General features: G+C 43.8%; 1 protein-coding gene across 1 annotated transcript; it reads left to right on the top strand.

Annotated features, from left to right (window-relative positions):
• Positions 1-747: 747 nt before the first annotated feature.
• Positions 748-9452, top strand: LOC123156547 (long chain acyl-CoA synthetase 4). The gene is made up of 19 exons (XM_044574698.1): positions 748-1000; positions 1144-1207; positions 1360-1449; positions 2439-2495; positions 2648-2696; positions 4183-4259; positions 5345-5384; positions 5475-5569; positions 6066-6233; positions 6335-6445; positions 6522-6609; positions 7109-7175; positions 7279-7354; positions 7468-7585; positions 7716-7961; positions 8052-8191; positions 8701-8883; positions 8980-9099; positions 9224-9452. Exons 1-19 carry the CDS (start codon positions 864-866, stop codon positions 9257-9259), a joined length of 1962 nt encoding a protein of 653 aa, XP_044430633.1. The 5' UTR covers positions 748-863; the 3' UTR covers positions 9260-9452.
• The last annotated feature ends 2439 nt before the right edge of the window (positions 9453-11891 follow it).

Raw genomic sequence — 11891 nt, 5'->3', positions numbered from 1 at the left:
CTCGCAGGGAAGTGCGTCGCCCCGCGGACGGGGAGGGCCTCGACGTCAAGGGAAGCTTCTTGAAGCCAGGCGGATTCGTCGGCGATGAAAACGAGCGTGCCGAGACGGATCTCGCGGCCCAACGCCAAACCACCGCCAGAAACCATGTTGTCGGAGAACGAAATTCGCAACCTCACCGGAAGTCGCTTAGACGCCGACCCCATGGTGGGCGCCAACTGTCGTGGGAGTAAGTTTGATAGTAAGCCTCCTCCTACGTACCCCTTTTCTTACTGTCAGACTTACTCCCTCCGAGAGGGGCCTGAACTCGTAAAACTTGTGTGTACAACCTCACCGTAGCTAGGATCTTACCTCCTCCTACGTATCCCCTATTCTTACTGTCAGACTTACTCCCACGACATATAAGACATTTTGGAAGTTAAACTTTTACTGCCAAAACGTCTTGTATTTATGAATAATCGTAGTATAACTTTGTTTACATGCTGTTGATATCAGTTGAAGAATTTTTTTGGGGAGATATCAGTTGAAGATTGCTTACCACGCTTGCCGCGCCGTACTCCTACCGTCCTACTCTACATGCCTAGTGTAATCTGTAATGCAATTCCGTGAGTTGCTTGCCACCGTACGGGCGGGTTGGTGGGCCTCGTGTACGAATATTATTTCCAGAGATTCAGTCTTAAGACGACTATACTGCAACTTGTAATAGCTTGCAGCACGTCTCCCAACGGCTGTATATATGGTACGCTATGTATCTTTCCGGTCTCTGTCCATTAATTCCAGCATCGTGTCAGCAGCTACCTTTCTCCGACCTATCATCCTCGACTATTCTCCCTTCGCTCTCGTGTAGTAGTTAGTCGTCGTCGGAGATGGAGACGATGAAGTTCCTGGTGGAGTCGGGCGGCGCGGAGGGGAATGCCGGGCCGACGTACCGGAACGTGCTAGCCAAGGACACCGGCCTGCTGCAGTCGCCGCCCGGTATCGACTGCCTCTGGGACCTCTTCTGGTGAGCTACCAATCCCTCCCATCTTATCCCACCTCACCGGACGTACGGCCGACGACCACCGTGCCAACAAGCATACGCTTGAAATCGATTCATGGATCAATATCGCTCTGTTTCATGCATGTCTGTTGCGATCAACCGTGCAGCGCTTCCGTGGAGAAGTACCCCAGCAACCCGATGCTCGGTCGCCGGCCAGTTGTCGACGGCAAGGTACTTCTTCCATCTCAGTTCAGCTAGCTAGTCAGCCCGTGTTAATTCCCTCCGCCAGCTTGAATCAACGGAGCCAGCACAGCAGCTGGCTCAAAATTGCCGAGTTCATCATGCATCTCCTTCTTACTCGGCCAGCCTTGCGCATGCTGCAGGCCGGCGACTACGCCTGGATGACTTACAGGGAAGTCTGCGACGTCGTGATCAAGCTCGCCGCCTCCATGAGCAAGTCCGGAGTCAAACAGGTGCGTGCGTGCGTGCATACACACAGCTTGATTGTGACCATGATGATGTAGACTAGCTAGTTATCACAATGTTGAGCAACCGGATCGACGGTCACAGGCCCGGGATGGTCAACTATACGAATGCATCGAGCCAACATGGGGAGAAGAAGAAAATCCCAAGCACTGCGCTTGATCCTAATCCTCCGGAATTATACAATTAAGTACGCCAGGCTGCTTATATTATATCATTGGCAATACAGTTCGTTAGTGGATGTATAATATGCCCATATCGCGTGCATAGCATAGCTTGCTCGTATATATAATCGGTTAACTAGCTGGAGCCCGGGTGCACCAAGATCTCCACAGCTAGCTGCCAAGTTGAAGAAGCTGTTGCCAATATAGTTCAGGTTGAGAATACTTGGTTAATAGACTCATGATGAGAATTTTTTTGTTGTTACTGGGTAGCAACTCTGCAAGTGTTTCAATTAAAAAGGTGATGGGGCGCATCATCAGCCAATAACTGCTAGCGTTAGCACCTTTGGCTTTATCAAAAGGATAGCATGCTTATCCCTTCCAGTATCCAGTATATACAAGCTTAAATTACAACCAGATATATACTAGTACTACAAAATACAACCACTGTCACATGGATATGGCTTAGCTTGTCTGCATGCGAAGAAAGTCCACCCTTGAAGTTTTCTCTTCCATGGAATAGTCTAGTCTTCACCGGAACCATCTCACGTCTGACCCAGCTCATACGCTAGCTCCAGGGAAGAGTTGACCAGTTCGATCGTGCTTGCCGTGTAGATGCTGCATCTCCCATCCCGATCCTTTTGATTATCGTATTCGTTTTCCATTAACGCCAATTAAATCAATTTTTGTTTGACAAAAACAACTCTCGTCTTGTCCCAATCTCTACAAACTAAGCCATTTCTATCATGTTCTGAACCCTCTGATACGTACCATAATATACTCACAAGAAAGTGGAAATAAAATGATGTTAATTTCAGGGTGAACGCGCTGGCATCTATGGTGCAAATTGTCCGGAATGGATCATCAGCATGGAGGTAAATCATTACTTAATCATCCCTCGTTTAAACAGTGCTTATCCCCGTATATGATGTTGTAGGGAAAAACATTGCAGTACTTCCAGATGAATAGTAGTGTATATACATATGTTTTTGTCTGGCTTTGCAACTAATTCCACCATATACTGCAGGCTTGCAATGCCCTCGGAGTTTGCTGCGTGCCGCTCTACGACACTCTTGGTACGTAGTATCTGCCAAGTCTAACAGATCACTTTTAAAACCCTAGAAAATTAGTCACTAAAAGGGCTAGAAAATTGTTTTTTGCATATAATATAATATTAGTAAGTACTCCCTGTGTTTCTTTTTTTTCTTTGTATATTAGGTTTTTCTCAAGTCAAACTTTGTGAAATTTGACCAAATTTATATTAAAGATTATGAACATCCACAATACCAAATAAACACAATATTTTTTTTATGATGGACCTGATTATATGTATTCGGTATTGTGAATGTTTGTATTTTCTTTATAAACTTGATCAAACTTTAAAAGGTTTGACTGAAGACAAACCTAATATGTGAAGTAAAGAAATGGAGAGAGTATCTTGTATTTTTCTTTTCTCCAAGCCATATCGAATACAAATATAACAGGGCTTGGATATTTTTGACTTGGTCATATAATTACCGTCTAGCTAAAAAAAACAGCCCTCCTTGTAATCTCCATCTCAATCCGACGATCCAAACCTACTTCAACTCAAACTAGAACCTAGCACATCGAAAAAACTTATTGTCCTAAGACAAAACACAACCGACCTACCACCCCATACAAATCCCTGCATCTCAGGACTATAAGTCACAAAACCATAGTCATCAAACTATTGACGTATAAATGCATAGCCTATCTTTCTCCATCGCCTTGAGCTTTTGATGCATGCAATTTTACATGGTATCAGAGCTAAGAGGTCTTGAGTTCAAAACCCGACGGATGCAATTTAAAAATAAAAATTTGTAGCCCACTTTCGGTCCATGTTTAGGCCTGACGAAGCCACACGTGAGGGGAGTGTTGACGTATTAAAAGCATAGCCCACCTTTTTTCATCAGCTTGAGCTTTTAGGTGAACTGGCTAGTGCATGCAATTTTAGAAAACCATGTCACATATTTTGATATATTTATTTTTGATATAAATTTAGTCAAATTTCACAAAAGTCTAACTTGAGAAAACCCAATATGTAGAGGAAAAAGAAACGAAGGGAGTACTTACTACTCCCACCATCCCAAAATAAGTGACATGGTTTTAGTTCAAAATTTAAACTGAAACCATGTAGCATATTTTGGGACGGAGTGTATAATTTATTTTATTCTTGGCAAAAACAATGGGAGTATCTATAACTCATCTAGATGAGATATAATATGGTCTCATTCACCTGGAAAACAAGAACAAATACAACCCACGTCAGCACACACGCATCTTATAGCATCACATCCAATGGCTATAAAAGGTGAATGAGACCAAATTATATCTCATCTAGATGAGTTCTAGCAAAACTGAAAACAATTGCCTAGCCCCATTAGTAACAACCACACTTTTCTAGGGTTTAAAAATTTCTATGTCAGATGCTCGCCAGAAGAAAGAAGGATAGAAACATGAATGTTATCCTAATCTACCTGACTAGCAAAGGCGCAAGGCTAATCAAGACTGAATCTGACTAATACTCTCTTTTTTGTTCAGGTGCTAATGCAGTGGAATTTATCACCTGCCATGCTGAACTCCTTATTGCTTTCGTGGAAGAGAAGAAGATTGGCGAGGTACCAATGCGGCCACTTAGTCCTCAATTTCATCACTCCATTAATAAGTTTAAAACAAAGAGCATCACTTAGTACACTAGGTTATGTTTATTTTTATTCCTCTTAAGCACGCACGACTGGCCCACAATGAATATCAAATCTGAGGAGTTTTACACAAATCAACCCGGTTTGAAAAATCGATACCAAACTGTATTAATTTTATGGTATTTTTTAAGAATTTCATGATCTTTTTTTAGAAGAATTTTATGGTCTTTGAGAGATGTGGAAAGAGGGGGAATGCAGGAATTTTACACGGGCTGATTATTATTTTTTTGGAGAAGATTTACACGGGCTTATAAACCAAGCACATCTCTCCCAGTATGTCCCTTTCGGCCCGTCTAGTCGTAGCCTTACTTCGGCCCGGCCCAGTAAGGTCGCGCGTACTGAGCCTCTCCGCTCCGGTCTCCGCCGTGCAGCACGCGCGACGCCGCCAGGCTTTCCTGGCGGAATCACCGCTCGAGATTTGCAGCGGGAGGCGCCGCCCCGTCCGAATGGCGTCACGGCGGTCCGGCCCAGTAAGGTCGCGCGTACTGAGCCTCTCCGCTCCGGTCTCCGCCGTGCAGCACGCGCGACGCCGCCAGGCTTTCCTGGCGGAATCACCGCTCGAGATTTGCAGCGGGAGGCGCCGCCCCGTCCGAATGGCGTCACGGCGGTCCGTTCCGCGCGAGAGGCGAGTGCGATGGGCTCGCTGCAGGCGATTCCCGGGTTTCCCCCGCCGCGGCCAACTGCGACGGCCGGGTCAACTCCGCAGGTTCTAGGTTGGGCTAGTTCTTATTTACTACTCCGTAGATGGCTAGTTATCCGATTCATCGTCAGTGAGCCGCGGAGAGGTCTCACTTCTGTCCAATGGAAGCAATTTTCTCAATTATGTTTATCCTGACAGATCAGGCGATGTGTTGGCAAGAGATTATGTGCTTACTGTTTACTACTGCAAGGGGTGGGGGGTCTGGAGTATGGTCTCAAAAAAAAAAAAAATTCTGGTTCAGTTTACTGTTTGCTTGAGACTTCATAGTCCCCCTGTTTGCTGATGCTTTCAATTATGGCAGCTCTTGAAAACCTGTCATGCCACTTCAAAGTATTTGAAAAGTAAGTTCTTGCAATAATAAGCGGTATCGACCAATTAGATGGTTCGTCACTGTGGGATTTACATTGGTTCTATTGTTAACTCATTTTCAGCAATCATCAGCTTCGGAGGAGTCACAAATGATCAGAAAGAGGAAGCTAAGAACCATGGGCTGTCCATTTTCTCATGGGAGGAATTCCTGATCACGGTAAGATTTGGTCTTCAGCTAGCTTCTTTAGGTGTTTTGCTACAAGTTATGGAAAGAAGTTCTTCACAACTATCTTTCTTTTTTAAGAAGAGAAATATGCAATGCAAATTATCTCATTTTGATCTTATTTGATACATTTAACTTGCCGTTGTGTGGCCTGTCTCCAAATGGATACAAGACATGACATGGTTAATGACTTTCTTTTTATAGATCTTGTGCTCCCTAATAAGATCTTTAATATCCCCTGCAAAGCCCTGAATTTAGTTTCACCTATATCATATTAAATGTGGCATATTAGGTACTTATATGTCCTGCACGATTGTTATAATAGTATATATTGCACAACCAAGAAGTTAAATTTTGTGAATACTCTTGGTCCCTTATTATTGAAATAGTTCATTTCATTCATAATGTAAGGTTTCCGAGTCATATGACATGCTGCTGAATCATTATAATAAAGTTACTCATAAACTTGTGTGGCTGACAATGTCTGTAGGGTGGAGATGAACCTGTTGATCTTCCTGAAAAGAAGAAATCCGACATCTGCACGATCATGTACACAAGTGGAACAACAGGAGACCCTAAAGGTGTTATGATATCAAATGAAAACCTTCTTGTTAACCTGGCCGGTGCTGATTCTGTCGTGCAATCTATTGGTGAAGCTGTAAGTATATAATCCAACACATTTCATAATGAAATAATCGTTGCACATGCTTCAATGAATCACACAAGTAATGCTGGTTATTTTCCACTTTGTGGTTGCAGTTTGATCAAGACGATGTTTATTTGTCATATCTTCCACTAGCTCATGTCTTTGATAGAATGTTTGAGGAAGTGTTTATATCTCATGGATCGAGAATCGGATTTTGGCGTGGGGTATGCTTTGTGAATATATTCTATTTCCCCAAGTAGTCAATGGGTTCATACTGAAATTACTGTCATGCATCTGTAGGATGTCAAGTTGTTGGTTGACGATATTGCAGCACTAAGACCAACAGTATTTTGTGCTGTTCCACGTGTACTCGACAGAATATATTCAGGTATAGCTGTTAACATAGTTAGATATTTATACAAAATCCATTATTGTGTCATTTGGATAAAGCACTTATCGTTGATTGCATAACTTGTTACAGAAGTAATAACTGCACAAGTTTCTGTAAACTCTGGCTTTCTTCTATCAGTGACGTGAACATGTTCAGATATTATTTTATATTTGTTCCATTATCTCCAAATGCATTAATAAAAGTTATTGCTGTGGTTACATTATTATAGATTTCAAAAGATCTTGATAAATCACCAATGAGGAAATACCTTAGCTTTCGGTTGATCTAGTTGTTGAAACCATACCTAAAGTTTTGGTGGAAAAAATCAATAAGTCTACAAAAGGAAATAAACAGAGACTAATTAAGTTTTCAGTCGATGTACTAACTATCAAACTTCAGAGATGGATGTCATGTAACGAACAGCTTCAATGGAAGATTACTTGTAATGTCTATTTTTACTTTGCCTAATATTCGATGCATTATTATTTTTATGTAGGTCTTACGACCAAGATTTCTGCTGGTGGTATATTAAAGAAAACCTTATTTAATCTTGGTTACAAGATGTAAGTTTGCACATGATTATAACCGAGAACCCTTTTTTTAAGTACGCATATTATTTTGCACATTCATGATACAATTTTGAGATGGTAGTTATTGAATCATCAGGAAACTAGACAGCATGAAGAAAGGAATTAAACATGAGAAGGCATCTCCATTCTTTGACAAGTTAGTTTTCAGCAAGGTACAGTTAGACATTCAAGAGCAACCAATCTTATACCTCATCAGATAGAATTAAAAATGTCAATACAACTTTATGTCTATATACTATGTCCTAACGTAGTGCTTATCTTTAAGGTGAAAGAAAGGCTGGGTGGAAAAATCCGTATTATCGTGTCTGGTGGCGCTCCTCTTGCTATGGCGGTTGAAGAATTTTTGAGGGTTGTGACATGTGCACATGTTGTTCAAGGCTATGGTATGCACCTTGTTGTTTAAGTTCCTTTATTATTACGTAGACAAGCCCTGCAGATGAATTGCACATATTATTAGATGACAGAAGCACTTCCTAATAAAGCTTTGCATAATTCCAATTTTTTCAATTTTAGGACTCACCGAAACCTGTGCGGGATCTTTTGCTGCCATACCAAATGAATTCTCCATGGCTGGGACTGTTGGCCCACCAGTTCCACATATAGACGTTCGCCTTGAGTCAGTTTCAGAGATGGGTTATGATGCTCTGGCTAGCATTCCTCGTGGCGAGGTATGCGTAAAGGGGAGTGTTCTGTTCTCTGGATACTACAAAAGAGAGGACCTAACACAGGAAGTCCTGACTGATGGATGGTTTCACACAGGTAAGCTATATCCCTAACTTCAACTGGAGGCAATGGATATCATAAGTTATTATATTTTAGATGATGACTGTGAGTTGAATAATGATACAGGGGATGTTGGTGAGTGGCAACCAAACGGAGCCTTGAAAATCATTGACAGAAAGAAAAATATATTCAAGCTTTCACAAGGAGAATATGTTGCAGTGGAAAATCTAGAGAATATCTACGGTGTTCTTCCAGAGATTGATTCGGTAAATATCTAGTCAATTATTCACTTTGCAAGTAACTGCCACGATTTCTGTCTTCACCGTGTTTGGTCCTACTTTTCTGCCATATGCTTGGTGAAAAAATTGTGTAGGGCACATGATTTTGAAGGTAGGTAATTAAAGTGTTAGTTTGAAGTTGAAGACAAGTTCGTAGTTGGTATAGTGTGATGACTGCTGATGCCATAACATGTTTCTTAATTTCTTCAGTAATATATTTTTTTACCATAGTAGCACTGCAACAGCCATTAGTTACGGGTATATAATCCAAACATGCATCAATGTTAATCCCTGAAAACAGCGGCTTCTCAAAATTATATTGTGTTGGTGGTTTCTCTTGTCGTTTCACTTGCGATCATTTGAGAGACTACACAGAGCACATATGTGAAAGAAAAAGGGCATACATGCAAGACATATATAATGTTTTTGGTCTATTTTCTATGTCCAATTCATCCGCCATTTGTCTCAGTATTCATGTTTCTGCCGATCAATTTCAGATATGGGTGTACGGGAACAGCTTTGAATCTTTCCTTATCGCTGTGATAAACCCCAACCAACAAGCGCTTGAGAACTGGGCTGGACAGAATGGAATCACTGGAAATCTGGAAGAAGTATGCGAGAACACAAAGACTAAAGAGCATTTTATAGCAGAACTCGCAAAGGCTGCAAAGGAGAAGAAGGTAAAGCGCTGTGTTTTAGCCATCTACAGCCCAATTACCACGGCGTCTGTTCCAGGTAGTATTGACACGAGTCCCCGGTGTTTTCCTCTTTGCCAGCTGAAAGGGTTCGAGTTCATAAGGGCCGTCCATCTTGACGCGGTGCCGTTCGACATGGAGCGCGAGCTCATCACCCCGACGTACAAGAAGAAACGGCCGCAGATGCTCAAGTACTACCAGGTCAGACCTCATACACGCTTTCCCCTGATTCATTCCGGCCTATCATCATTCCCTTGTTTCTCCAAATTTCTCTAGCTCTTGTATCCCCATTGCTTACCTGATACATAATCCCATGAACGTTCAGGGAGCCATCGACGCGCTGTACAAGAGCTCAAAATAAGAGTGCGGGCACTCCGAACAACAGCGAAAACGGCTTCTAGATCCTCGGAGCTTCCCGTCGAATCCTCGTGTGTGTGCGCGCGTGTGTATGTAAATTAATTAATATGCAAGACTTTGTTGTCAATGGTTGCTTACGTTTTTCACACAATGATGATATTCCCTCCGGGTTAATTAATACAAGACTTGTTGTTGAAGGCTGCCTACGTTTTTCACACAACATATGTTCCCTCCCTCTGAACTGAATCCTATTCGGTGCTCTGTCTGCACCCCTCTGATTGATTGGCTTGGCAAACAACTGTTGCTTGTGCGGCTTTCCTCTCCGGTCAGCAGCCCGGCGTCAGCGCAGGCCCGGACGCCGGCGTCACCCTCCGGCATTCCCTGCCCTATACGCGGAGACAGGCTTTTAGATTCTCGCAGGGGTCAGTTCTTCCGAATCTTCTCTTGTGTCTTTGTTGACCTGTATCCCACCAATATTATCACTGTGCTTTTGACGCCATTTTTAGAGGAGATATTACTTTTTTGTCACCATTAAAACTGGAGGGGAGCGTTGAATCAATGGTCAGCAGTCAAACGCTGTGCTGCAGTTTTGAACATTCTGAGCTCCACTGATGGACGAACTTTCCAAAAAGCAGTCCACATGCTACTACCAAGCGAGTGAATGCCAACGCGAAAGGGAGAGGCATCGGCTAGATGGCGCGGAGCATGTCACCGTCGCAAGCGAGACCGCGCATACTTGCCGCTGAAATTCCATTCTACACGTCGCTGAGGTTTCAGTCAGGGAGGGAGGAACATATACATTTCTTCTCTTTTGGTGCTACATGCATTGCCGTGCCGTTTGTGTGAGGCGCAACAGGTGTCCAAGCGGAATCGTGTCGTTTTCAGGGCTTTGAGGTTCCCCTGTTCCCCTTGCGACGACGATTCCCCGACTATTTCTGAGCAAATTCGTAGTCGAAAATGAAAAGGAGACCATTCGCAAACAAAAAATGAAAAGGAGACGTTGTCTCTTTCTTTTGTTCTCCATGAGTACTTCAAATTTGAATTTGAAGTTTTTACAACTTTTAAATTTGAGTTTTTTTTTTTGCGGGGAAACTTCCAATCTATTCATCATCAATCATGATAGCATAACGAATACCAGAAATAATAAAAATTACGTTCAGATATGTATACCACCTAGCGACGACTATATGTACGGAAGCGAGCCGAAGGCGTGCCGCCATCATCACACATCCCTCACTGGAGCCGGGCAAAAAAAATTTGTAATAGACGGTCGGGAAGTCGTCGTGTTAAGCCGTATAGGACCGGCGCACCAGAATAGCAACCGTCGCCATCGAAGAGAAGTTTAGATCGGAAGGATCCAACATGTAGACACACAAACACGCACAAACCTACCGGATCCACATGGATCCACCAAAGACAAACGGCAACAACACCCGTCGCTGTTGAATAGAAGATTAGATCGGAAGGATCCAATATGTAGACACACGAACACGCACAAACCTACCGGATCCACATGGATCCACCAAAGATAAACGGCGACTAAATCCCGCGAGATCCGCCGGAGACAAACCTCCACATGCCCTCCGATGACGCTTGAAGCATCACCGGCCGGGAGCTAGGCAAGGAGTACTGTCGGTGTCAAAACCGGCGGATCTCGGGTAGGGGGTCCCGAACTGTGCGTCTAGGCGGATGGTAACAGGAGACAAGGGACACGATGTTTTACCCAGGTTCGGGCCCTCTTGATGGAGGTAAAACCCTACGTCCTGCTTGATTAATATTGATGATGTGTGTTACAAGAGTGGATCTACCACGAGATCAAGGAGGCTAAACCCTAGAAGCTAGCCTATGGTATGATTGTTGTTCGTCCTATGGACTAAAGCCATCCGGTTTATATAGACACCGGAGAGGGCTAGGGTTACACAAAGTCGGTTACAATGGTAAGAGATCTACATATCCGTATCGCCAAGCTTGCCTTCCACGCCAAGGAAAGTCCCATCCGGACACGGACGAAGTCTTCAATCTTGTATCTTCATAGTCTTGGAGTCCGACCGATCATGATAGTTCGGCTGTCCGGACACCCCCTAGTCCGGAACTCCCTCAGTAGCCCCCGAACCAGGCTTCAGCCACGACGAGTCCGGCGCGTATATTGTCTTCGGCGTTGCAAGGCGGGTTCTCCTTCAAACTTCATGTTCCTATCGAATAGTGTCCGACTTCCGTATAAATGTTGCGCTCCTTGGCTTCTACGCCCAATAATGGCCTTCTTCCACGTGTCGTATGAATGCGAAAAGCTAGGATATTTTTACATTTTACCCCCTAGCCATGCGAACGAGCCGCCTATAAGAGAGGCGAGGATCTAGATCCAACTCACACCATCCTCCTCCGCAAGTACTCATCGAAGCGCCTCTGACAAAAATCTATTCTATCATGGATAGTCGACGTGGCTCCTCCTCTCGCGCTCCCAGCCCTAAGCCAAGAGATTGGGGGAGATGCTCAGTTCCACACAGCGAGCTAGTGGCACTCCAAACCGAGGGATATCTTCCCCCAGCCTTCATGGTTCCGGTTCGAGCCGAACTGGCCACCTTCAGGGGTGGAAAGTAGGCGGAGAGCGTCCCCAACCCTTCCAAAGGAGAGCGGGT

Source organism: Triticum aestivum, chromosome 7B, assembly GCF_018294505.1.
Source record: "Triticum aestivum cultivar Chinese Spring chromosome 7B, IWGSC CS RefSeq v2.1, whole genome shotgun sequence".
In the NCBI taxonomy this organism is placed as follows: domain Eukaryota; kingdom Viridiplantae; phylum Streptophyta; class Magnoliopsida; order Poales; family Poaceae; genus Triticum; species Triticum aestivum.
This window is presented reverse-complemented; position numbering and strand designations above follow the sequence as displayed.